Source organism: Cotesia glomerata, linkage group LG10, assembly GCF_020080835.1.
Source record: "Cotesia glomerata isolate CgM1 linkage group LG10, MPM_Cglom_v2.3, whole genome shotgun sequence".
In the NCBI taxonomy this organism is placed as follows: domain Eukaryota; kingdom Metazoa; phylum Arthropoda; class Insecta; order Hymenoptera; family Braconidae; genus Cotesia; species Cotesia glomerata.
In genome coordinates, this window is record NC_058167.1 from 6,166,063 (window position 1) to 6,192,384 (window position 26,322).

General features: G+C 29.7%; 3 protein-coding genes across 4 annotated transcripts; 1 reads left to right on the top strand and 2 right to left on the bottom strand.

Annotated features, from left to right (window-relative positions):
- Window positions 1–364: 364 nt before the first annotated feature.
- On the bottom strand, window positions 365–7,381 carry LOC123272610 (SH3 domain-binding glutamic acid-rich protein homolog). Its single transcript, XM_044739525.1, has 5 exons — window positions 7,120–7,381; window positions 6,507–6,689; window positions 1,890–2,030; window positions 1,734–1,771; window positions 365–1,635 (listed from the first exon to the last, which is right to left on the bottom strand). The coding sequence occupies exons 1-5, from the start codon at window positions 7,162–7,164 to the stop codon at window positions 1,470–1,472; spliced, it is 573 nt and encodes a 190-aa protein (XP_044595460.1). The 5' UTR covers window positions 7,165–7,381; the 3' UTR covers window positions 365–1,469.
- Window positions 7,382–13,713: 6,332 nt separating this feature from the next.
- On the top strand, window positions 13,714–17,588 carry LOC123272600 (pre-mRNA-splicing factor CWC25 homolog). The gene is made up of 5 exons (XM_044739511.1): window positions 13,714–13,904; window positions 14,222–14,561; window positions 14,637–14,800; window positions 14,870–15,132; window positions 16,995–17,588. Exons 1-5 carry the CDS (start codon window positions 13,887–13,889, stop codon window positions 17,107–17,109), a joined length of 900 nt encoding a protein of 299 aa, XP_044595446.1. The 5' UTR covers window positions 13,714–13,886; the 3' UTR covers window positions 17,110–17,588.
- Window positions 17,589–18,291: 703 nt separating this feature from the next.
- On the bottom strand, window positions 18,292–25,959 carry LOC123272573 (probable phosphorylase b kinase regulatory subunit beta). Of its 2 annotated transcripts, XM_044739457.1 has the most exons (19): window positions 25,844–25,954; window positions 25,257–25,742; window positions 25,061–25,170; window positions 24,044–24,179; window positions 23,735–23,942; window positions 23,268–23,624; window positions 22,989–23,186; window positions 22,391–22,529; window positions 22,042–22,322; window positions 21,873–21,887; window positions 21,338–21,568; window positions 20,956–21,259; window positions 20,003–20,145; window positions 19,800–19,932; window positions 19,592–19,734; window positions 19,282–19,484; window positions 19,048–19,185; window positions 18,718–18,958; window positions 18,292–18,655 (listed from the first exon to the last, which is right to left on the bottom strand). In XM_044739457.1, the coding sequence occupies exons 2-19, from the start codon at window positions 25,292–25,294 to the stop codon at window positions 18,368–18,370; spliced, it is 3,306 nt and encodes a 1,101-aa protein (XP_044595392.1). In that variant the 5' UTR covers window positions 25,295–25,742; window positions 25,844–25,954; the 3' UTR covers window positions 18,292–18,367. The 2 variants fall into 2 exon arrangements, with proteins under 2 accessions (XP_044595392.1, XP_044595393.1); XM_044739458.1 differs by lacking the exon at window positions 21,873–21,887 and having other exon boundaries at window positions 25,257–25,959.
- Window positions 25,960–26,322: the final 363 nt, after the last annotated feature.

The window sequence follows — 26,322 nt, forward strand, 5'->3', positions numbered from 1 at the left end:
ACTTTATATTTAGTTAAATTGTAGTAATGGATAAAACTTTCATTTATTCGTGAATGAAGGTAAGGAGTTTTTTCATCAAATCTAATACTATAAAAATAGCATTCTTTGTTCTTGAAAAAAAATATCATACTCAGAAGATTTCACAGTCAGCAAAGAAAATCTATTTTATTTTTCTACAACACTCTTATTTCCAGATCTAAAAATTAGAAACTTGAACTCATTTTATTTAAAAAAAATTATTTATAATTGTTTTTTGACAATTTTGTTATGCCTATCAAACAAAGGAATATTGTTTAAAATTAAAACTCATTGATATATTTATTTATATGTTTGGGGGTTTTATATCGCATTGGCCATTTTCTTAAACAACCTCTTCTAATTTTGCTCATAATTTACATGCTTTCTAGACATGAAAACCACAATCAATGTGTTTTTTATCGCTCTTAAAAACATGGAATTTGTAGACGTCACTAACAAAAGTAGTAGTTTTTGTGAAGAACACTCATGTATTAGCCGAGTGCACAAAAATAATAATACTATTTAATCAATTATCCATGCAAATGTTTTTTTTTACATGTGAAAAGTATATAGATGACCTACTTTTATTTCTAAAATGTATAAACGTGCACCCAGTTTATGCACGAAATTATAAAACATCAGTATTTTGGGAAACTATCCCATTAAGACACAAAATATCGAAAAATATGAAACTCGCGACATGAGGTGAAATACAAGAATTCAATTCCTATGAAATCTACTAAAAAATACTTGAGTCGAATCTAAATAAACTGTCGTCCTATCTTCATATTTCAAGAAACAAAAAATTTTAATTTATTCAGTTTTAATAACAATAAAAATTACTCACATTTTTAAGTTTGGAAATTTATAATTGTATTCATAATAATATAAAAATAAATTTAATAAACTGAATTTATTTGATACCCAAATAACAATATCTATTAATACATGAATAACTTATTAAGAAGATGTATATTCATTACTAAATAATCTTTAAATATTATTTACTTTGTTTTCTCTATTAAAATTTCAACTTATCTCTAATTAATTATTAATTGATATTTATATCTTTTAAAACTGTAATATATTATTAAATTAAAAAAAAAGGACATTTCAAACGAATTTTCTTTGATTTAATAATTAAATCTAATCAACAATCAGTTCAAGAAATAAAATTAACATTTCCCATCCCAAATATGTAATATTAAAAAAAAAATTGGCATAAATATTTGATCATAAAATTATTCAAAGTAATAAAATTCTAGAGAATTTTTTTTAATATTAACTTGATTCATTGAAAAAATTTTTAATCGATAATTGGCAGTACGGTATTCTTACACATCTTGGACAACAATAAAGATGATTAAGCAAAAGAATATTTACCGACGAGGTCATTAGTCCTAAATAATAATAACACTTAATTAAAGGATATCAACTATATTATTCATTATTTATTCTTCTTGTTCGTCATCATCTGATTTTTCACTCTTCTTTTCAGATATGTCTGTGTGATCCATATCTTCTGATAGTGATTTATTTAAGCCGTCAATATCGGATGATTTCATTTTTTCAGAGTCTTTATCATCAGTAATTGAGTTTTCTCTTTCATTTATGTTACTGAAAAAATTGATTTAAAATGATTAAAAATTTTATTAACTATCAATAAAAGATAATGTAAATTTAATCTCTACATGTTATGTCAAATATGAAATTACCTCTCTGAATGTACAATGTTATCATTTTCCATAGAAGCCTAAAAATTTTATTTAATTTTATGATTTAGATGATAAAAAATTATTTTAAACCGTATAAATTAATTGAATTTTTTATTATGCAAAAAAAAAATAAAAAAATAGGATTGACATACTAACCTCTCGACTAGATGATTTTCTGTTGTTGGTTACATTATTACTTGTAGAATTGTTTTCTTCGATTTCATCATCGAGAGAACTAAGTTTAAGAAATTTCTCTAATTCATCAATTTCATTCGCTAAATCGAAATCTTCATAGTCCTAGAAAATAATAACAATTAGTTGTCATTTTTATCTCAATTTCATAAATACCGTCGGTAAAAATATATTAATTTTCATTTAAATAACGCCTACTGAGTTTTTAATTTTCGTAGAATATTCATTATTTTCTATAGAAACTATGAGATTATTTGACTGTTTTAGCTTAACAGCTATTGTTTTCAGCTCGATTCTCGTAAATTAACTTTTTTTCAGATTTCAATGTTTTAAGGTCTTAGAAAGTCATTTCAAGTATTATCACTTGAGGCTATTGAAAAAAAAATATTTTGGAAAAAAATTTTGAAAAATGCCAAATTTGTCAAATTTTGAATTTTTGAACATCCTGACAGCCTGACGTTAAGATCATGTCCAAAAAATAAAAAAAAGTTGAAACTAATTTATTATTTACTAATTCCAGGTCTTGTATTTAATTTTTTAATGCTCAAAATTACAATACTATGTATTCGCATAACTGAACCTCATTTAAAAATTGCAAAAAACAAAAAAAAATTTTATTTTGAATTCAAAAATTCACATTCTTGAAAAAAAAAAACAGTTCTTAAAATTTCAGGATCTTTTAAGATTAGTACAATGTATTATACAAAAAATTAGGATGACGGTTGACCCTAAAGGCCATCCCTGCAACTTCCCGCTCATTTTGTTCTTAAGCGCTCAAAACTAAACATTACGTTTTTGAGTTCTTCGAGCTCAAAAATAATATTTTTGTGTCAATTAGAGCTCTTTGAGCTCAAAACTCTAATAGCAGTTTAATAAAACACAATTTTTTGAATTTTCAAACAGCAATAACTTTTGAATGAATGAACCGATTTTCACGTAGTTGGCGGCATTTGACGCAGTTTTTGAAGCTCCATGATAAATTTTCAAGTTTAAATCGATTGAGCCAGGAACTTTGAAGTAATTCCGAAAAAACACTTTTTTCGGTTTTCTTTCGACAACGATAACTCACGAACGAATCAACTGATATTGATCGGGCTTGCGGTGATCGACGTGGTTTTTTGATCTTAAGAACTGATTAGATTTTGAATCACACACACACACACACACTCGGGGCAGAAGAGATACTGCTACCGGGCGCGTCTCCCCGAGCGGATGGGAGAACGCTCGCTGTCCTTGGATGACACTGAGTCTCTTAGTTGACAAGGTACAGAGGGTAGGAGCTAAATAAAATACGCTCCCGTGGACAAAACTCCCCTTAATGGGTTGGTCACACTAACTGATCTAGCAAGAAGAAGATCGTTCTCTGTTGTAACCCACTGGGAGTGTCCGGAACCTGTGTCGTAGTTTCCGACGACGCAGGCCACGGCTGATGTGAGCTTGCTCTGCCGAGGTATAAGTTACAGCAGTAGATCAGGAGCCAGCCACCTCGGGCCTTGATCAGGGAGTACGCAGTGAGTGCTAGAGATCGGAATCTTCACCGCTCCGAGCGAGTCTAGTCCGTCTGTGTATTCCGGGACTGGCTAAGTGTCGACTAGGCCTCAGGGAACTGGGGTAGGAGTACTATCTCTGAGGGTACACCCGTTCCTAGTTATGACAACCCGCTCAAGAGTGGAAACGGGCTACATGTCCAACAAGCAGCGATTGACACAAGCGCTGAAATGAAGCGTTCGCAAGCGCTCAAACGCCTTGAAAAGCTGATCAGTGAGTTGAATGATTTCGTCCAACCAAAGGTCAACATTCACAAAGAGATAAAGGCCAAGACGACTGGTGTAGCTAACGCCCTTCAAAGGTTTGAGAAGCTGGACGAGGAGTGGCGCTCATCATTGCAGCGCATTTCCCATGCTACACCGGAGAAAGCCTGTCAGGCTGTCGTCGTGACTGACGAAGCAATGGACACCGGAGCCGAAGGTGACGGTGAAACAGTCGCGGAAGACAAAAGTAAAACCAGCAGCAAGTCAGGTAAGAGAAAAGATCGACCTTCTCCTGACCCAGCAATCAGCCAAGTCGTGAAGAAAAAGGATTTAAAGAAAAGCCCTCCGCAAGGAGCGGCAGTACAAAGCGACGAACAGGAAAAAGCGTCGGTTTGGCAAAAAGTTCAGTCCAAGAAGGAGCTAAAGCGACAGAAGAAAGAGGTGCTCTGAAAACAGATGACAAAGGACCCCGATCTGAACCCAAGCGAAAGAAACCGCGGAAATGGATCAGACCGGATGCCCTCATCATCCGGCTGACAGAGAAAGCAAAGTACGCCGAGATCCTGCGCCGAATAAAACAGGACGTCCCTGATGATCAGGTCCGCAGTACGGTAGAAAAGATCCATAAGACCAATGCTGGAGATATGCTGATAACTCTTTCGAGGAAGAACACCGACAAAGGCCAAACATTGAGAAAAACCATTGCAGACATACTGAAAGAAGACGCAAGAGTAACCTGCAAAGGACCACAGGAGGTAATCCGAGACGTCGATGATGACACAACGAAGGATGACATCCAGGGTGCCCTACAAAAGGAAGCTGGAGATGGCTGTGAGATACCACTAGAGGCAATCAAGATCCGTAAGGCCTATAGAGGTACTCAAATTGCCACAGTAATTCTACCAGCAGCAACAGCACAGAAACTACTGGATGGAAGTAGCAAAATCCGGATTGGTTAGGTTAATTGCCGAATAAGGGCAACGAAGAGACCTATTCAATGCTTTAAATGCTGGCATTTCGGACATCATGGATCCCAGTGCAGAAGCAAGGTGGACCGGTCGAAGCTTTGCATCAGGTACGGACAAGAAGGGTACAAGATTGCTGATTGTAAAAATCCAGCCAAATGTGCATTATGTGCTGAGATTGAAAGTGCAGAGAATGTTGCCCACCATGCCGGTACTTATAAGTGCCCGTTATTTCAGGAGGCACTCCAGAAGTTGACGAACAAACAAACATGAGGATACTGCAGCTCAATCTCAACCATTGTGAGGCAGCGCATGACCTGCTCATGCAATCCGTGCGAGAACTAGAGCTTGACTTGGTACTGATAGCAGAGCCATATAAACACCTGAGTACCCAATCCTGGGAATCTGACAGCATTTCCAAAGCTGTCATCTGGTCATGTGGCAAGCTCCCTTTCCAAAATGCAGTCGACAACAGCAATGCCGGCTTTGTAGCAGTATCAGTAGAGGGCATCCGCTTCTATAGCTGTTACGCACCACCTAGCCTCTCTACTGTCGAATTCACCGCATTTCTGAATCGACTTACCGAGGACGGGAAGCATTACCACCCAGTGGCAATAGCCGGGGACTTCAACGCCTGGGCAGTAGACTGGGGCAGCAAGCATACAAACGCGCGAGGAAAGGAACTACTAGAAGCCTTTTCTACATTAGATGTAGTACTGCTCAACGGTGGTGATACACCAACCTACACCAAAGGAGACGCAAGTTTACGCAAAATTTCAATCAGACCTTTTTTGTAGAGCATTTAATTTCCCATAAGGAAGGGTTTAGTTTTACCTATAAAGTAGCTCGTTGTCACATTACAAAATTCCAAACTTTAAAAAAATATTTTTTATGTTATTTAAATGGGAAATATAAATTACATGACGCCACCTCTAAATATTAATATTAAGAGTTCATATTTTCAGAGGATCTTCTTTTAGAGATAATCTGACGATTTCTCAATGTTCATTGGAAAAAAAAAAAATATTCGATTTTTTTGATACACTCTAATATACACATTTACTAAAATACTTGCTCGAGCTTTGGAATATTTATACTGAAATAATTAAAAATAGATGGTTAAAAAGGAAGCTCATAAATTTTTGAATGCTATTCAAACAACAAAGAGTATATAGATTTGCTTTTTTGTTGCTAATTAGTTACCCTAATTAGAATTTTGATGATTGATTAGTTTGGAAGGTACCATGGCAATGCTGGAATAAGATAACACTGAATTTTCAGATGAGCTTGATAATCTCATAATTTTTCAGGAAAATATACGTTTAAGCAATTCAAGCTCGAAAACAGCGAAAAATTTTAGAGATGGCCTAGTAAGTCAATTATTTTTTCTATTAGAAACTCTGTTCCAGTTAAGTAAAAAAAAATTTGTAACAATTCAGATATAATTTTAGTGAGGTAGAAAAGTATTAAAGCATTTTTACTCAATCGGAAAAAAATCGAATTCAAGAGAGTGGTTGGTTAGGCATGTAATGCCCCATGTATAAATTACACATTTATTACATTTATGTTCAAACCAGTTGTTTTGATGTACTTGTATATAAGGTAAATGACCCAATTATTGACATTTGCAATTTTATTCTAACTATTCTAATAATTTTATTATTCTATTTTATTTATTAAAAAAATAAAATGCTCTCAAAAAACCAATTATCTTAAAATTTATAATTCAAAAATTATATTTATTAATTTATTAAAGTTGATTTTTTTTTTAACTAAAATAAAATTGCCAGTGTCAAACAATTAGGCCAGTATCAATAAATGGGTCTTTTACCTTAGGTTTAAAAGAAAAATAACAATTTAATTACCCCACAGTAATCTTCTTCATTGAATATTTGGGGAGGTAAAGGATATTTACTGTCTTTTGGATTGGCATTAGTTTGCATGTATTCTTTACTATCTTCTTTACCAGGTTCTGTGATGTCGATTATTTCATATTGCACATTTTTACTATCTAAAATCATAAGTACTCGTTGTTGTCTTTTTTTAACCTGAAAAATAATATATAAATATATATTAAGAATAGCTTTGAATCACTGTCAAGAAATATTAGTCATTCATTAATGTAGATAAAAATAAAAATAATAATCAATTCAAAATAATTAATGGCATATGTGTAAGCTGATCAAGTTAATTACTGCTACTAGTAAGTTATCCTTTAAAAGGTAAAATTGAAAAATTAAACAATTAAAAAAATGGCATTTACTACTGTTTTAAAGCCATGTTTGGATGGAATAATATAATAATTATAATTAAAGGTTATAAAAAATTAATTTAATTTGAAAATGGACTATTAGAATGTAATTTGATACATTTGATGGCGGGTACAAGTCGAGAAACGTCATGAAAGTTAACTTTTACCCGAAATGTGTACTACCCAAAGCAAAGTCTCTTTGATTAGTAATTAAATTTTTGACTTACTTCTTTATTACCACTAATTCCTGATATATACACTTTTACGGACATTTTTGTTGATATTCAATCTATGATCGTTATACCTGTCAACCGGCAATAAAAAAATAATAAATATCTATATTAATTTTGCAGCTTTCACATTCATATACATAAAAATATACGTAAATTTACTACAGCTAAATGATGATGATCGACAAGAAAGACTGGAATCGAACACTTTTTCACTGCGCACTCTCCATACAACGTTCGCATTCGAAAAGTTTCATGTGAGTTCGTTCGTAGGTATAAAGCAAATTTCGAATGTACCAAATATATGTACATGAAATATTTCATGTTTGTTTTGATATGATTTTTAAATGCTTTCCTTCAAAAAAATAATATTTTTTCTTGATTATCAACAAAATAGTTTTTTATATTTGTGACAAAATATCTTACATATCTTAAATATTAAGTATTTAATAAGGAATTGAATGCTCTTATTTATACTCACCAATACCGTTAACTAATATAATGACTTTGATTTTGAAATTTGAAGAATTTGTGATATAAGAAAAATGTAATACGCTCTTTATAAGTGAATAAATAATTAATTTATATCGAGAATCAAAAAGTTATAATGATAAACAAATAAAGATGCACAATAATTTGAACTTACGTTTGAACATACTTAATACTACTGACATAACCTTGAATATTTTTTTATTATTGTCCAATTTCATTGAAAGAATCATCTAATAATAGTGTTATGCAAGGTCAAGTTATAAATATGGAACCAAAAAGTTGGGTTGATGAATGTCAATTTAATTCTAATACAATAATATTAAAAAGACATGACCTTCAACAGCAACAGTCCCACCAAAAAATTTTGTTGTCGATAAAATTAAAGAATTGGGTTATAAAAAATGTATCCTTGTTGAAAAAAGAAGTTGTGGATGAAGTACTCACCATATTAAAAGAAGAAGGATATTATGATCTCCCAAATAGAGTACAAGATATATTAAGTCTAGAGTCTTCGGATGTTTTTTTTATTAAATCTTTCAGAACGATTTGGTCACTCAGAACTATCTTTGATAAATTCTAAAGATGCATCTTAAGATCTTAAGATACTTCCCTTAATGACCTCTCGGTCCATAATTTCTTTTTTGCTTCAAGTTTAGTGCCTCATCATTTGGTTAAAGGCAATATTGCTTTTAATATATTTGTCTTTTTCTATTTTCATGAGAATATAAGATTTTTCATAGAGCTCTAACTCATGTTCACTGTTGTTTCTTATGTATGAATAGTATAAGACTCAGGAGCACTGCATTTTGATGAAATTATCCCTCAGAGTATCAGTAGGGGTCATTTTGACCCCAGAATTTTTTTGTCCTAAAATATTTCTCGAAAATAGGTTCATTTTTGATTAATTTTTTAAATATTAAAAACTATTTAATTCAGAATAATAATTATTGTATTCAAAAGAGCATTGTTTTACCTACCAAAGATGTAATTGCCTGAATTCCGATAAAATGGATAGTTTCTGAGATATAATTCTTCGAAAGTCAAGTAAGGTCAATTTTACGCCGTGTGTACTCTAAAGTTCTGTTCGGAAGTGTATACTCCGAGGGTTATATATAAATATACATAAAGTGATGATTAAAGGGGAAGGGGTTGGCCAATTGGTCAATTTGGGCCTATTTTGACCATATTTGGACCCAATTTTCAACACTTTGGTCACGTTTGGGCCTGTTTTGGTCAAATTTGGATCTTGTTCGTCCATTTAGAGCATATTCGACTAAATTTGGGCCTACTTTTAACAATTCAACAATCTTTGGGTCTCATTTTCAACAATTTGATCATATTTAGGCCTCTTTTTCATAAATTTTGGACCTTGATCAAATTTGAGTCTATTCTTGACGATATTTGGAGCTAGCCCTAAATAAAAAAAAGTATTGAGACAAAGAAAAAAGTATTGAAAAGTATTGGATTGATTAGAAAACCAATACTTTTCAATACTTTTTTCTTTGTCTCAATACTTTTTTTTTTATCAGGGAGTATTGACCATACTTTGGGCTTATTTTTAACCAAATTTCGAATTTATTATTGATCATATTTTGGGCCTATTTTTTATCGCAGTTCGGGCATATTCAGGGCTTGTTTTGGACCATTTCTCAGGCCATTTTTTTTTTAAATAGGCCCTAAGTGAATAATTGATTAAAAATAAAAATCTTAAGAAATGTTCATTGCTTAACTTAAAAATGACACTAAAATTAGCCAACGTTTTTAATGTTATGATTTTTTTATTTATTAAACTAGAACTAAAAAATATTGTATAAAACTTGCACTTACAGTTTTTCAAGTTTTTTACAAATGAACCTTCTTTTTATATTTTTTTGTAATAATTTTTTAATAAAAATCAGCTTTACCATAAAGTTTCTGGAAATGAGCTCTTTTCTGTCAGTCAAAAGTTATTTACGGTTAAAGTTACAAAACTTGATATTTACCAAATTTTGAAAATTTTAAATGGCCGCCATTTCTAAACTAATAAACCGATTTTGCTCATCTTCGAACTCGATCTCGGTAATTACCCAAAGAATATGTGTACCAAGTTTCATCAAGATCGGTTGAAAACTTTTCGAGATATCCTGATGACAAGGCTGGTTATATTACATATATATATATATATATATATATATATATATATATATATATATATATATATATATATATATATATATATATATATATATATATATATATATATATATATATATATATTAAAATTAGCAGGAAAATAAAAAAAAACCTTATTATTATAAGTAAATACCAATACAATTATTTTTTATTTCATTAAAATTTTGCTAGAACAATCCAAAACGGATTAAATTTAGCAAAAAATAAAAATAATTTTATTCTTATTGTTAATTTTTAGCACATGTACGGGTGGAGTAAGTAGTGGGGTTGTAGGATCCCTTTATTATTTTAAGTACTATATTACATATATTGCCACTTACGAAAAGTATTTATAATTTTTTCTAATAGGTGAAGCCATCATGAAGTTTTTTTTCCTCTTGAAATATCAGAATTTTATTATTTAGCATAACATTTATTAATTTTTATACATATATTATTTATAAAAAAAATAGTTCATCATGTATGAAAATGAAATTAGCAGACATCTGACAATTTTAATCATTGACAGAATTATAACTAAAAAATTAAAATTAAATTAGAAGATCTTTTCGAAAAACGATAAATGCACTTTTTGGAAATTAAAAGAAAAATTTTACATGCAGAAGATTTTTTTGAAAAATTATAAGTGCAATTTTTGGAAATATTTTTTTAGTTCAAATTTAATTAATGAAAAAAAAACAAAAATTTTTAAGCGACTGCTGATTTTAGCATTGTCATCACATTATCAATAATTTTTAAATAAAACAATTGAAAATTAAAAATGAGTTGACAACAAATTAAATTAAAGGCTGGTTAATCCTGACGGTTAATCATCTAGGAGTCGAATACGTTGTCACGTGGTGAATTTGAAAAATATATGGGTCATTCCATGTCAAATCGACCAATAGTTGGAATCGACCCCCTTCGATTTGGATAAATTTTGGTCAGAAGTTTTCTTTTATCATATATAATTTAGCATGATATAATTTGTTATTTGTCCTTTTTTTATTACTTCATTTGTAGTTGTTGACGCTACTTATCGTCTTATTAACATGGGAATAATTTGTAATTTGAGATTGAGAACCATTAATGTGCAGAAATTTGTAAGTAAATAAGTATTCGAAAGAACAAAAAAAGAAATTGATATTTTCATGAAATTATTTCCGATTTTTATTGAAAATTAATATCTGTTTGAGTTATTTGAGGTTGAAAACTGTAATTTAAGTGAAGAAACGGACAAAATATATCATGCGTTAAAAAAATAAAAAATTAAATGTATTTGGTGAGCATCATTCGAATACTTTCATTATCCACAGTTTTTAAAATTGATACTTGTAGTGTGAATTGTATAGCACACCAAGTACACTAAATTTTTTTCCTTAGTATTTACTGTCTTTAATGTTTTTTTAATCTAAAAAATTTTTTGTACTTCGTTTTTTTTTTTCGATTCAATAGTTTTTTGTAAAAATTGAATTATTATAGTTTGTAACAATAGTTGGACGTGTACTTGGCGCGGCGGTTTACAGTGAAACTGTTTTTTGTGGGATATATCTTTTTTTTGTAAAGAGTATATTAAGTGACATTATCAAATATTTTATAAATATTTTAAAATTCCAAATATGTACTTCTCAAGTAATTCAGCTGATTCTTTATGCATGAATTTTTGTAATAATTTAATTACAAACAAAATTACTACAATACTTTAAATGACGCGCGTGACTAACCAATGTGACATCTAAAATATAGCGGTAATGATTTTGTGGCTCCACCTACTGTCATATATTGAAATGTTAAACTAAAGACCAACTACTTATATCGGCGCTAAGTTCAGTACTTTGTGATGTAGCAGTACATGCCGCCATCTACATAGGATATAAATTAGCGGTTTATTTAAATTCAAATCAGACAAATAATTGATTAATAATATAATTATAAGAATAATTATTTGTAGAAAAATAATAAGAATAATATTAAGAACATCGTAACAAAGAAAATAAAACATATGGAATACTTAAATATAGAATGGTCACTCGAGAGGAAAATAAAATATAATATCTCGAGAAAAGCTATAAAAAGGAGAAACTAAAATCTTAAATAACAAATACATCTTTGTTTCTTAGAGACTCTAGCAAAATACTACAATTTACGACTTTGAATAAAGGACTTTATTATCCTAGGCTAAACTAAATATTCCCTTTTTTATGGCTTTTCTTCTAACCAGGCAACGACTACGACGCCATGTGTTAAACACATGGTTAGTTTCACTTTTCCGAGAGAAAATTAAGCGAAGGCGTCACTTTTACTTTTGAGTCCCACTCTTGAAGAAATCGACCAATTAGAAATCATTCTTATAATAAATCCAACCCTAAAGCTAAAATCTCCCCTCTAAAATAAGTTATTAACTCGATGTAAAACTTAGGAAAATTAAGATATAGCAGTAAGCAAGTAACTCCTGTATATGAAACATCTTACAATATATCCCATATAACTTGCATATAAAATCTCATCATTCATAATACCGAATGCCAAATCCTCATCATAACTAGTATAAATTAATGATAATATTAATTATTATTCACGAAAGTCCGTAACAGGAATACTTTCGTATTCTTTAGCGAATTTTAAAGAGCCCGCCGATCTGAGCCGAATCTAACTATAATATTGAGATATCTACAGCAGTAAAAACTTACTAAACATCGGATCAGATCATAACAACTTAGTATATTAACTACTTAGATGGTAGAATTACAGGGTTAAGTGGTGCCAACTTGGAAATAAGAAAATTCGCCCTAAATTTGTAAAATCTCTCGTAGAATCGAAAACAGGCGCAAGCAAAAGTTTTCAAACTGGCGATATATTAAATAATTGTTAAGATCCAATAATTTTTTGTAATATATGCATAATTGGTAAAATAATAGTTTAAAAAAACTAAAAACACGCTTTTTATAGAAAACCAAACTAAAAAATAGAAAATAAATTTAAATTAAGAATAGTGTTAAAAATTTCAATAAATATAAATTTATAATAGTGTAAATAAAAAAAATGTATTTTATTTTAAAAAAAGCGTGAGGTGCATGGTGTCAATAGTTATAAATATTTTATTAACAGATATGAGTAGAGTGATTATCATTTTGATAATATCTTAAAAAGCACCCCACGCTTTTTTTAAAATAAAATACATTTTTTTTATTTACACTATTATTAATTTATATTTATTGAAATTTTTAACACTATTCTTAATTTAAATTTATTTTCTATTTTTTAGTTTGGTTTTCTATAAAAAGCGTGTTTTTAGTTTTTTTAAACTATTATTTATTTTTTACTTTTTAGTTTGGTTTATTTATAAAAGCGTGATTTTTTAGTTTTTTTAAACTATTATTATTTGTTGATTATCAAAAATATTCAGGCGCGCAAATTACCCACGGAGAGTTACATACTGACATACTGACATACTGACATACAAGTGAAGCTAATAAAAAATAATTATTTATAAATATTATAAATACGGGGTATCAGAGTTCGATTTCGGAGAGCGAGCCTGAGAAACGGCTACCAGAACCAAGGAAGGCCGCAGGCGCGCAGATTACCTACGGAGAGTTACATACTGACATACTGACAAACTGACAAACAAACTGACATACAAGTGAAGCTAATATAAAGCGTGTAAAAAAAAGAAACTTATTAACAATGATGTCAAGTGTTAGTGTCTTAGCAATAATAAAAAAATATAGAGCTAAATATGTGAGGAGGTTATGTTGACATATGATGAGAGAATAGAGACACGTCTCACGCCATATATTGGACGTGTACTTGGCGCGAACACTATCGTGTCTCCGGATGAATTTGAATTATAATTACCACGATTACCAAAATATTCCTAGTCGTTAATAGGTGGCAGCACTTTATATCCATTGACATGTGTGTGAATCCCCTCAAGTTTTTCTACAGTATCAATTCAAACTCACATTGGTTGTGTTTTTTGTAGCTAAATGTGCCCGTTTATTTGTTAAAGTCTTTAGATTGTGACATTTGATTGATTATCTATTTTTGGTATCTTTTTTAGTTTTTACGTTTATCTTTCTCATCTTTTGCGAAATTGAATTATTAAACAAACTTGCAAAATGGGAGGTGGAGATCTGGTAAGTATATTTATGATACTGAAATTGAGAGACATCTGATAATTTTTAGAATTTTTTTAATAAAGAAATTATACTAAAAAAAAAAATCATTTTAAAATGTTCATCTTTAGAAGCTCTGAAAAATTATAAATGCAATTTTTTAAAAATAATTTTCTAGGCCTAATATATTTTTCAAGAAAAACAAAAATATTGTCAAGTGTCTGCTAATTTCAGTGTCATATAAATTTATTCACGATGATAGTGTTAAAATTTTTTATTTCAATTGTGATATGAAAGTATTAAAATAACAATCTTGTAACATTGAAATTGAATTTTAGAATTTGAAAAAATCATGGCATCCCTCAACAATGAAAAATATGGAAAAAGTTTGGAAAGCCCAACAACAAGACAATCAAGAGAAAAAAAAAATTGCTGAATTAAAAAGAGATATAGAATTAGAACGTGACAAAGAAGACTTGACAAAATATGCAATGGAACAAGGAACTATTGAAAAAAAAAATGATAAGAAACTTGATTGGATGTATAAAGGACCCCAGCAATCTATTAATCGTGAGGATTATTTAACCGGAAAAAAAATTGATAAAACTTTTGAACAATTTGCTATAGCGGAAAAAAATTTAGAGCGCAATAAATTACCAAGCAATCATGTAGAATACGGTATATTTTTAAAAATCATAATGCGGTAATTTTAATTTTTTGCTTAGTAAATAAATTTAATTTTTTTTTCTTAAGACTGTGCACCACCATCACTAAGATTTTTATCAGGAAATGAGCAAGTTGATCTCGCAAAAAAGTTACAGGAGGATCCATTGTTTGCTATTAAAAAAAAAGAAATGGAATCAAGAAGTAAACTTTTACAAAATCCAGTAAAACTAAAAAAATTACAAGAACTTGTGGTATGCATTATTCCATTAAATTATTTAAAATTTCGAATCGCATTAAATAAAAAATAATTAAAATTACAGAATAGTAACAAGTCAAGTTCATCGTCGTCCCATCGTAAATCATCAAAGAGTAATAAAGATTCGGATAGATCAGTCAGAGATAAAGATAGACGTCAGTCTCAGAAAAAAGTAATACTTTCAGATAAAGAAAAATTAAAACGATTAAAAGAGATGATGGCTAATGCCTCTTGGCGTGACAAAGAACGTAAAAAGAATATCAAACGTTACAAAGAACAAGATAAATCAGAGCCTTCTGAAAAAAACTATAACAATGATTTTATAGGGTAACTATTTATTGATAAAAAATTTTTTAAGAGGTATACGACGATATCAGAACAAGTATTGACTGTCTGAGTGAAACGAAGACAACCTGAAATCGTATTTAATACTATGCCATAAATTACATTTTTCACATCACTCGTCTTATTAAAACTTTAAGTCGAAATTATAGAGTCTGTCAGAGAATTTAAGGGGGATAGCCACTGTGAGGATCGAAAAAATAGGTGATTTTCGGGAATTTTTTTGACTGGGATAATAAAGGAATTTGGGGATCGGGTTTTTTTTTGTTTTATAAAGTATACATTAAAGATTATTCTCCTAAATTTTTATCAAAAAATATCATGTTGTTACAAAGTTATTAGCATTTTTGTGGAGCACCAAAAAAATTTCCCCCTCCATGATGCGATCTCTAACTCAAAAACGGATTATCTAAAACAAAAAAAACGAAAAAGCGTTGTAATCTGCATGCATGTGGTTATCTTTGCACGTAGGGGATTTTGAAAATTTGGATTAAAAAAAAAATGGCGACATTAAAAATTTTTTCGTTTTTTTCCTCATTTTTTTGGATTCAAACAGCCCTAAAAAATCTTAAATATCAAAATTTTCAAAATCCCCTTCGTGCAACTATAGCTACTGAATAGACGAACACGGGGGAAAAAAAAAAGTTGCAAATTGGTTCATATTTATGCAAAGTACAGTTCTCATCAGTTCAAAAAAAGTAGTTTCGAGAAAAACGCGTTTTCGTTGGAGTGCCGCGCGTGTAAAGTCATTTGACGCGCTGTCACAAAAATGAATATAACTCGGAAAATATTCGGAATTTTGATACCAAACTCTAGATACATATTTTTGAATCTATAAACTTGGATTTAATGAAAAAAAAAAAAAAATTTTTTTTTTTTTTGAAATTTCACAGTGGCTATCCCCCTGTGCAAATATAAATAATGCTGTAAAGCAGAAAAGAATAGGAGTTACGGTAATTATTACGTGAAGCGTTCCACATTCACGTAACAGGATATTGGTAGGAAAGGATTGAGAAAGGAATGTGAAGAGGATCATCTTACTGTGAGTTTATAGAATATGCGAGAAAAAATTATTAGATAGCTCGGACTGGGATTCGAACCCAGAACCTTCCGAAGACATGTCGGCTACTCTACCATTTGAGCTATCCGGTCTATACTAAATTTCCTTTCGCTTATTCTATATACATTAAGCCACTCCGTCCATCTTACGGCAAGCATTTTTACAAATATAAATAATGCTGTGAAGCGGGAAAGAATAGGAGTTACGGTAATTATTACGTGAAGCGTTCCACATTCACGTAACAGGATATTGGTATCCTGGCTATCCCCCTTAAAACTATTAGAGTATTTTTATCCGTAAATTTCATGCGTCATTCAGAGGCTTACAATGTTCAACAAAAATTTTTTCACAAACCTGCACTCATTCTAACTTCATTTTGCGGGCAGACGTTGAAACTTTAAGTTTCCTTGCTAGTGATATGAAAAATAATAATTCATTTTTTTTCCCTCCGGGCGTAAAGCGTCAACTTTAGCCCCACTGCGCTAAACAAAGTTGCCGCTTTCCGCCTCTGTCGAGGAAAAAAATAGTATACACTCCTCGGGAAGTAAATAAGAAAGCCTCAGAGCACATGTTTGTTGACCTCGGATTAGCCTCGGCCAACAATTACATATGATCTGAGACATTTATTACTTTGCATCCCTAGGGGTGTAATATACTATTCGATCACAAAAAAAAACTAATTCTAACGTTGACATTTTCTGGTAGAGTTTTTCCATTTTTTTTTTTTTTTTCCCAATCAAATTTGATGGTTCACCTTTTGTTAATTTATTAATTTTTTTTAATTCAGAAATCAACTAGCTAAAGTAGCAGAAGGAGGAACAGTCGCTTCAAGAATAAGGTCAAATATAAATAATATTCAACGATCTAATCGTACTATGGATACAAATTTTGCTAAGCGATAGTATTCTCATGTGTTTAAAAGATGAACATCACCACCTTTTTAAAGAAAAATTATGCTTTATTCACGTAAAATATTTATTACCTAAATAAGATGCATATGAATATGGGTGTGCAAACATTCAATTTTCGTGAGGAACTTTTTAAAATTGGAATTTTGAGTTTCGTTTTCAACAGGAGCTGGTATGTTTGGGCACTTCCGGCCAAATTTTGAAATTTCAGCGGAAATGCCCAAACAAAGCTCCTATTAAAAAATTCTATGAAAAATAAATCCCTTACCCCCAAAATATCTTAGGAAATGTCCAAATACAACTTCTGTTAAAAGCAGAACTCAAAATTCCAATTTTAAAAGGTTTCTCACGAAAATTGAATTTTGGCACACCCTAATGAATATATTATAATTCCCTGTCATTTTTGGGAAGAAAAAAATGAATTTGTACATTGATACTGCATCCAAATGGGAGAAGCCATTCGGAAATCGAAATGATTGGTTGGAACCTTTTAAATAAAAATTAAATAAGGTAAAAGCCCCAATAGATGATCATGTACCAGTATATGATCACTCCATGTATTTGTATACCTATATTTGTGAATATAGATATACAGATACATGGAGTGATCATATACTGGTACGTGATCATCTATTGGGGCTTTTACCTTATGAATATTTTAAATAATCTAGATGTAATGATTTTGATGACGTTGATGGAAAAAATTAGTAAAACTTTTAACTTGAGAGAAAATTATAAAAAAAATCACGAAGTTACCATATTAAGTTGACGTATGTAAAGCTGCCATTAACTTACTCAACATTGACCATCAGTATCTCTGTCATTATTCAAGCAAAATAATTTATGTGTGATGATAAATTTGTTGCTAATTAGTTGCTCTAATTAGAATTTTGAAACTTAATTAGATTCTGAAATATCATTAATAATGTCGATCAATGCTAACAGACGTATTAAGTTGGATATTTAAACGATACGATTTTTAAAATTTATTATTCTCTTGACTAAAAAAAAAAAGAAAAACTACAAATCAGTAACAAACTGATTATAAAGTACATATTAAAACCTTAAAAACACGTTGCACCTTGAGGTATTAGTGTTCTTTCTAATATTCTGTTTTTTTCACCAAGAAATGCTACGAAAAAAAAATCTCTTTATTTATTAACATAGATCTCTATGTGGCACAAAAATTTAATTTTATTCAAACAACACACATACTATATAAAATACAGTATAATTATTTCGTTGATAAACATTATGTAACGTTGCACATTTCTTGAGGTTCATCCACAAGACCTAGTGAATCAACATTTGTTGTAGTCATGCAACCTCCCGTTAAAAGATTATTCACGACTGATCTAGCAAGATATCCAGTAGTGACTGAATAATGAGCAGCAAAAAATGAAACCATATCGGTTGTTTCTAATTCATTATCTTTACAGTACATAACAAATCCATCTTCAATTAATTTATTTAAATCTACTTGTTGACTAAAACTCAACTCCGGATTCCGTAATAAAATAGTTGATACAATATTCAACAGCTAAAATAATTTTAATAATTAATAAATAACAATAGTTTAAAATAATTTTTAAAATTCTATACCTCAACCACTATTTGACGATACTCAGGCAGCTGTATGTGGTGAAGAATTGACTCTACAAGCAAAGCGAATGTCAATTCTGAACGTGTCATAGTAGATAAGGTTGGTTGCTGCGGTAGTTCTTGTCCATTAACTCGAATACCACCAGGACATCTTGTCAAAACTTCCCATACTTGATTATAAAAATGTACGGGAACTCTACATAAACTTCCTTCAATTTTCCTTCGCATAATTACAGATAAACTGTTGGAAAAAAATCAAAAAATTTTTCAACTTATTTCACGATACATGTCAGTAAAAAATTTCAAATAATAATAAAAAATTATTTATACTTTTCAGTAGTAGCCCAATCTTTAACAGTCAATACTTTTATTAAAATTTGTCGAATTTCATATGGGCTATAATTTTCTATAACTTTAGAATTTTTATTAGTTACTTCAAGATAAAGTCTCATAGCTTCTAAAACCCACCTAAAAGTATTTTTATATACCTAATTATAATTATCAATACTTATGATAGAAAAATTGATTCTTATCACTTAAATTAAGCTAAGTAAAAAAAAGTACCCTATACGAATTTTAAGAATTCCTTTAAACATAGCAGGATTTGTGCCAATTAACCGTCCACAATATAACAATACTTCTTGTTGAAGAACAGCCTGTACAATATTGTATGGTTGAATAGTTGAATACATTACCGATTGTATTTCACCAGGTGTCATGGGTTTATCAAAAACAGTTTCTTTTTGACCAATAACACCAACAGTAATCTGTTTATAGATTATTTTTGCAAAATTAATATGAATTATATGATTATGAAATATATTATTAATCGATCTATTAATAACAATTCAATGAATCATTCATTCTAAATCACCTGCTTCCCTTTTACAAGGACTCCAGTTATAAACGGACTGATACTGTCAACAGTATGATTCAATAAGCTACTGCAATAACGCACTGCCATCCAATATCTCAAACTACCAGCTTGTTGATACAATGCTTTTAGATGATCTTCGACTGCATCATAATTATTGATTTTTAATTTTTGGCTGATTTGAATAATCAATATTATTTTTTATTACCTGATATTCCGTTGATTTTATAATCACTACCCTCTCTCTTTAATATAATTCCATAGAGTTGGCATTTCGCAAAGAGACCATCAACATTTCGTATTTCATCGAGTATGGTATGAGTCGGCTCTTTGGATAACGTCTAAAATCATAAATATTTTCTTTAATATTTTTTACATCAGTAAATTTATTTTACAATTTTATTAACTTACAGTATAATCTCGCGTTTCTGCAGAATGTGACAATGTTCGTGGTACATCCGTGAGACTTTGATAGCCAATATATTCATGTTTTAGTTGTTTGAACTGAGTAAGTTCAATATCAGTTTCCATTGAATTCACAAAATCTAGATGCTCTAATAATAATAATAACACCGGCACACAAAAAAAAAGTTGTCAGTACTTTTGACGGGACCCATATATCTTTATGTATTTCGACCCGCTGAATCCGAATTTGAGGTCAGTTTGACCCGTACACCGTCAAATTTTCGAGAAAACTTTGAAAAACCGAAAAAAATGACGAAAATCGGCAATTTAGGCGATTTAAAAAATTTTTTTGACCTAAACTAAGCATGATTTTAATGTATTTCGACCCGCTTAATACTTATCTGAAGTTTATTTAGACCATAAGCCATTAAAAGTTTAAGTAAATTCCAAAAAACCCTGAAAAATTGCAAAAAAAGCAAAAAATAGCAAAAAAAAAGCAATGGATCGAAATACATGAGAATCATGATTGATCTAATTTTATAAAATTTTTTTTAACACAATATCTGGAATTTTTTGTTATTTTTTGCTTTTTTTTGCAATTTTTCAGGGTTTTTTGGAATTTACTTAAACTTTTAATGGCTTATGGTCTAAATAAACTTCAGATAAGTATTAAGCGGGTCGAAATACATTAAAATCATGCTTAGTTTAGGTCAAAAAAATTTTTTAAATCGCCTAAATTGCCGATTTTCGTCATTTTTTTCGGTTTTTCAAAGTTTTCTCGAAAATTTGACGGTGTACGGGTCAAACTGACCTCAAATTCGGATTCAGCGGGTCAAAATACATAAAGATATATGGGTCCTGTCAAAAGTACTGACAACTTTTTTTTTTTTGTGTGCCGGTGTAATTAATATAAATTTTAACTAATCAAATATTTTATTAAATGAAAATAAAAAAAATACCTATGCATGATGACGAGATAAGATTTTGTAATCGACCAATTCGTACTTTAGTACTATCACAAAATCCTTTTTTAAGCATTGCAAAAAGATCAAGCATCTCTTTGAAATGGGGGTCCCTCATATGTTCTTCACGAATCAACAAACAAACGGTTGGACGTCCTGAAAGTCTCCAATATTTTCCAACGAATCGAAGTTCTGTTTTAATATCGTCTATTAATAAAGCCATGTCACGGTACAAATAAAATTGTGATACTTCGAATATTAATGGGTAGCATAATACAGTCATTCCACAAACTCGATATACCTACATCGATTTATCATTTAGTAATATTTTTTAATTATTAATTGACGCGTTTACACTTAAAAAAATTTTTTTATGTACTTTGCTCGTTCCTAAAGATCCGATAGGCCTTGCCGGTCTACCTTGAAGATTTAATTTTTTATTAATCCCAAGCTTTTGATAGACTTTTATTAGTTGCAATGACGATAAAATTCGGACAGGTTCAACTTCGTGGGGTGTTTGAGTTTGTATCCCATAAGTAGCCATCATAGCTTGCAGTCGCATTGATTCAGCAATTAAAACTATTTGTACCACTAAATCTGTGTGAGTACCCTAAAGTAAAAATTTTTTAACAATTATCTAATGAAAAAAAAAAAAAAAAAATGTAATTTGATGAAGGATGTTAATGGCCATGCAAAAATTTAAGCAAAAAACTTTACACAAATTTACAATAGCGATAAATAAAAAATAAAAAAAAATCATGAAATAAAAATGACTACATCGAACGAATCGTTATTGCTGCCATTCAAAGAAATATTAACTAAGCATATACTTAAAATTTTAAATTATATACAAAAAATTAATAGAACAAACTTTAAATTTAACATTTCACAATCAATAACTAAAATTTACTTACAATGGTAGGTTTTGCCTGCATGAAGTTTAAAAAAATTTTTTTAAAAAGTCTATACGATTCGATACTTTATATAATTTAATGTTATAGATAAAATATTTCAATATTGATAACTATATTGATTGAATAATTATATTTTAATAAATAAAAATTTAAAAAAAGTGTAACTAACTTGGAAAGCAGAATATCTGCCTGCGCGACGAGGTCTGTTATATGACGGAAGATAACGACGAATTGGATCCAATTCATTAATGTGCAAGAGTCCTAATGTAAGTAATTGAGCTATAATGAACATTGCTTGATTCCACAAGAATAAAATGCCGTCTTCTTCATTACTCGAAGATTTAACACTGCTTCCTTCAATACCTGATACACGATATGTACTTCCAGGATCTTGTTTTTCCATTTCGATGCTTTTGTCAGGTACATAGTAATACATTGGAATTACAGGATCTCAAAGTCATATAAAAAACATTTACATACACAAAATAATTGTAATAATTTAGAAAAATATATTTTACCACCAAATGCATTTTTATGAATTAGCTTCTTCAATAAATTACTATACTCGTCAACTTGTTCAGGCATTGATTTAAAAACTCCATCAATTATCATGAATATATAAAACAATGGCCATTCACATTCAATTTTATCAAATTCCTAAATTAAACAATTCACCGTATTAAGTACTAAATAAACTTGAATTTAATGACTGAAATCTTTAGTGTTTTAGCTTTTTAATGGTTATTGTAAATTTATGTAATCTATTGTCGGTATGTTACAACTTAGTCTAAATGATCAAGAACATAATCTATTCTGATATTTCACGTGAAAATTTTCCAAAAAAAAATTTTTTTAAAGAATTTTCGGATCTGATATCTTTTAAACAAATCATTTATAATTTTGACCTGTTGTGCAGAATTCGACGTTGATTTCCAAGCGTAGAGGTTCCGAATATCAACTAGCTAAGAAGTATCAAAGTTACTTTGAAAAAACACATATTTGAAAATTTTAATACCATGTGTTAAAATTACTTGAAATAAGCATTCAAAAGCCAAATTTTACTATATTGAAAGTTCAAAGCAATTTCGGTGAATTCAATAAAACTAAAATTTTTACCTTAGTTTCACCAGACTTATAAAACCGACGTTTACTGTCCTCAATTACTGTTTTATAACCATCACGACTAAATCGTTTAAAACCATAAGATCCTTTCAATTTTTTAGTTATGTTGTTTTTTGTTTCATTGAATAAAAGTTCTTCATGTGTAGCAAAAGCAGGAAATGAAATAGTTGGCAGTAGAGCTGCATCGACACTCTAAACAGAAAAAAAAATGCGAAGATTTCGAAGAGTTAACAAGTTTTGTTTACAATTTTAAATAATGATTTTTTTCTTTACTTTTGAAGTAGATTCTCTTGGAAGCATTGTTTCGAAAATGCTCCTGTTACGATTATGAGCATCAATATCGACGTATATGACAGACCAGGAAGCACCTTTTTCACCAAAAAGATTACATCCATTGATTGCTTCCAACGCACTTTTAGCCATTCCGATAGAGCTAGCGTGAATTTCAGGAGTCCCATCATTATAACGACTTCCTCTTTCCCACATTCCATAATCTGGTGTTCTATATGCTCTTTCTACATAATATACAAGATTTTGTACAAATGCTACTTCATCTTGTGTATAGATTATTTGTAAACCAGATGATATAATTTGTACTAAAAATATTAAATACAGAGAAACAACATCAATCTGTAAGTTAAAATATTAATCTATACATTAATATCTGTACCATATTATTATTCTTAGTAATTTATTCTAATCAACCAATTTAACATAAGTTTAACTAATATTAAATTTACTTGTAAGTGAAAATAATTTTCATCGTTAAAAATTTCATTTCCAGTATCTAAATGAAATTTACAGTGGAAAGCATGTTTATTGCATTGATTTAATTTGAACTTTTCAATTCGATCAGATTGTCTTATCCAACATTCCAATATACCTCTCATGCACTTTACTGCAGATTGACCTAGGTCATGAGATTTACCTCTGTCATCATCAATACGCCTGTAAAAAAATCATAAATTTGAAAAAATTATTTTACTATAAATTCAAAATACGCAATAATATCTAGACAAAATATTTTTATGATTCAATAAATCAAGTACCTATACGCTTGGTATAAACTCCAAATCGAAGCAGCACAATAAATACTTTCTCTAACACTTCCAACTGTTTTGTCGTTTGATACTTGTGGGAATAAGCCGGTAATGCAACTTTGATAGCGTAGAATTTGTCGTTTTACTGATCCAAACATAATAAATTTTAATAATTTTTAAAAAATAATTAATATATTTCAAAGTTAAAAAATATAAAATTTTCAGTAACATATGGGTGATTCTAAGCCAATTCGATCACTTTTGAACTCTGATCTGTTTCGATTTAAATAAAAATTTTTTTTACTGTATTGAAAAAAAATTTGAATTTTTTCGAAAAACCGATAATTTTTAAAATATAGACTAGATAAAATGTTTTCACTTTATCTTTGGATGACTTTTTCAAAAAAAAAGTTTTAAAAAATTTAGATATCAAATTCTATAAAAACTTTTAGTCTTTTTTAATCTACCGATCAATTCAAAAATACTATTTTAAAGATTGATACTATTAAAAAAAATCAAGATTGATTAGATTTCGATGTCATTTTAAGGAAAAGAAAGATTAGAATTAAAAAATCGAAGATTTGATTAAGAAAAAAAAAATCAATTACTAACATTTTTTTATCACTTCAAAGCGAACAACCAAGTTTTTTTTAGACTAAGCTATCGTTAAAATGTAACTGAGATATGAAAAAAAATGTAAATAAGATACTCTAAAAATTTTAAGATAACTTTAGAGAGGATAATTTAAAGTAAAGTTTTAGGATAAGTCTAATCAACATAGGAAGAAATACATGTTCACATTAAAATTTTAAATAAGATTATTAAAAGTAGGATTAAAATATAAGACAGTCGACGCTCTCTGTATTGGACCGCTCTCTGTATTTGACCACATTCTTCCTCTGTATTTGACGATTTTACACAGCTCTTATGGACAAGGACGAGTCAAATACAGAGAATGGTCCTGTACGGGCGAGTCAAATACAAAGAGCGTTGACTGGATTATAAACACAAAAACATGACACTTACTTATTCCATAGTAAAAATCTAATTGTTTAACTGTGTCTTCGTAATTTGAAATTTTTAAAAACATATCAATGTCAAAATCATAAACACTGCCTTGTCGAGTATTGAACGACCTTGAAAAAAAAAGCGATTAGTATAATCGTTTTTAATATTACCTTCAATTAAAGCTTAATTATAATAGATTAATGAATGTTTATACTTTTTGGTATTTATTGAAGAAGTCTCAATCGAAGTCATAATTGCGTTCCTTCAAAAGTATTTAGAATATTTACCAAGGTTATAGTAATCTATTACTAGTCAAGAAATTTCATGATTAACTTTTTTTTATTCTTCTTTATTTATATACATACACACATACATGAACACGCGTGCGTACTCGCGCGTGCGTCTACGCACTCTTGTATAGCTATACATATTTAATTTATAAATCTCAGTTGAAAAATTGGTACTAATAAGTAACCATAAATCGATTTGAGAGTTTCTTTTGACAGACTCATCTAATGGATCACTTTTTTTATGTTTATTTTTCATTTTTCAGATCATATATTTTTAAATTAACTTTTTTTGTCAAAATTGTTGATAAATTCTTAGTGTAACATGTCCTTCTAATAAACCAGTTAATAGTAAAGTGATGCCAGCATCTTAAACAAATTGAGATCAACTCCGATGTGCATTAGAATTTTTTCTGCAGAACCAAAATATCAGTAAATTAAAGTCGTATTTTTATAATAAACCCTTTTTCGATCAAGTTTCATTAAATTTCAGATACATATACAAAAGAGTAACCTTCTCGTAAAGGATTGCTTAAATTATGTAAATTTTTCATCTCCAATATAACGAACAGATTTAGGCAGAGGTAGCACTTTTGACTAAAGCGAAACTTTCTAACGTTAATGACCTTGAAGTTAGCACATAGCCAATAAAAATAATCCACAGATTCAAATGAGAGTGTTATGTCCTAACTCTAGTGGCCGCGCGTGAATTTATTTTATTGAGTCTAGATTACCGATGTGGTCGTAATTCGCCCGGGAATATTGAAATACTCAACTTTGAAATAGCAGGAATGAATAAATATTAATAGATGACTGGGTTTTTAACATTCAAAATAACGGCGAAGAAAATTATTAGTTTAAATTGATTTAAATATATTGTTGGATAAACACTTTACACAAAATTAAATTATCGGACCATTACAGTATTTAATAAGATGTAAGATCAGTCTGAGGGCTGAGGGTATTCTGATCTTCCGAGTTTGGTCTCGAGTC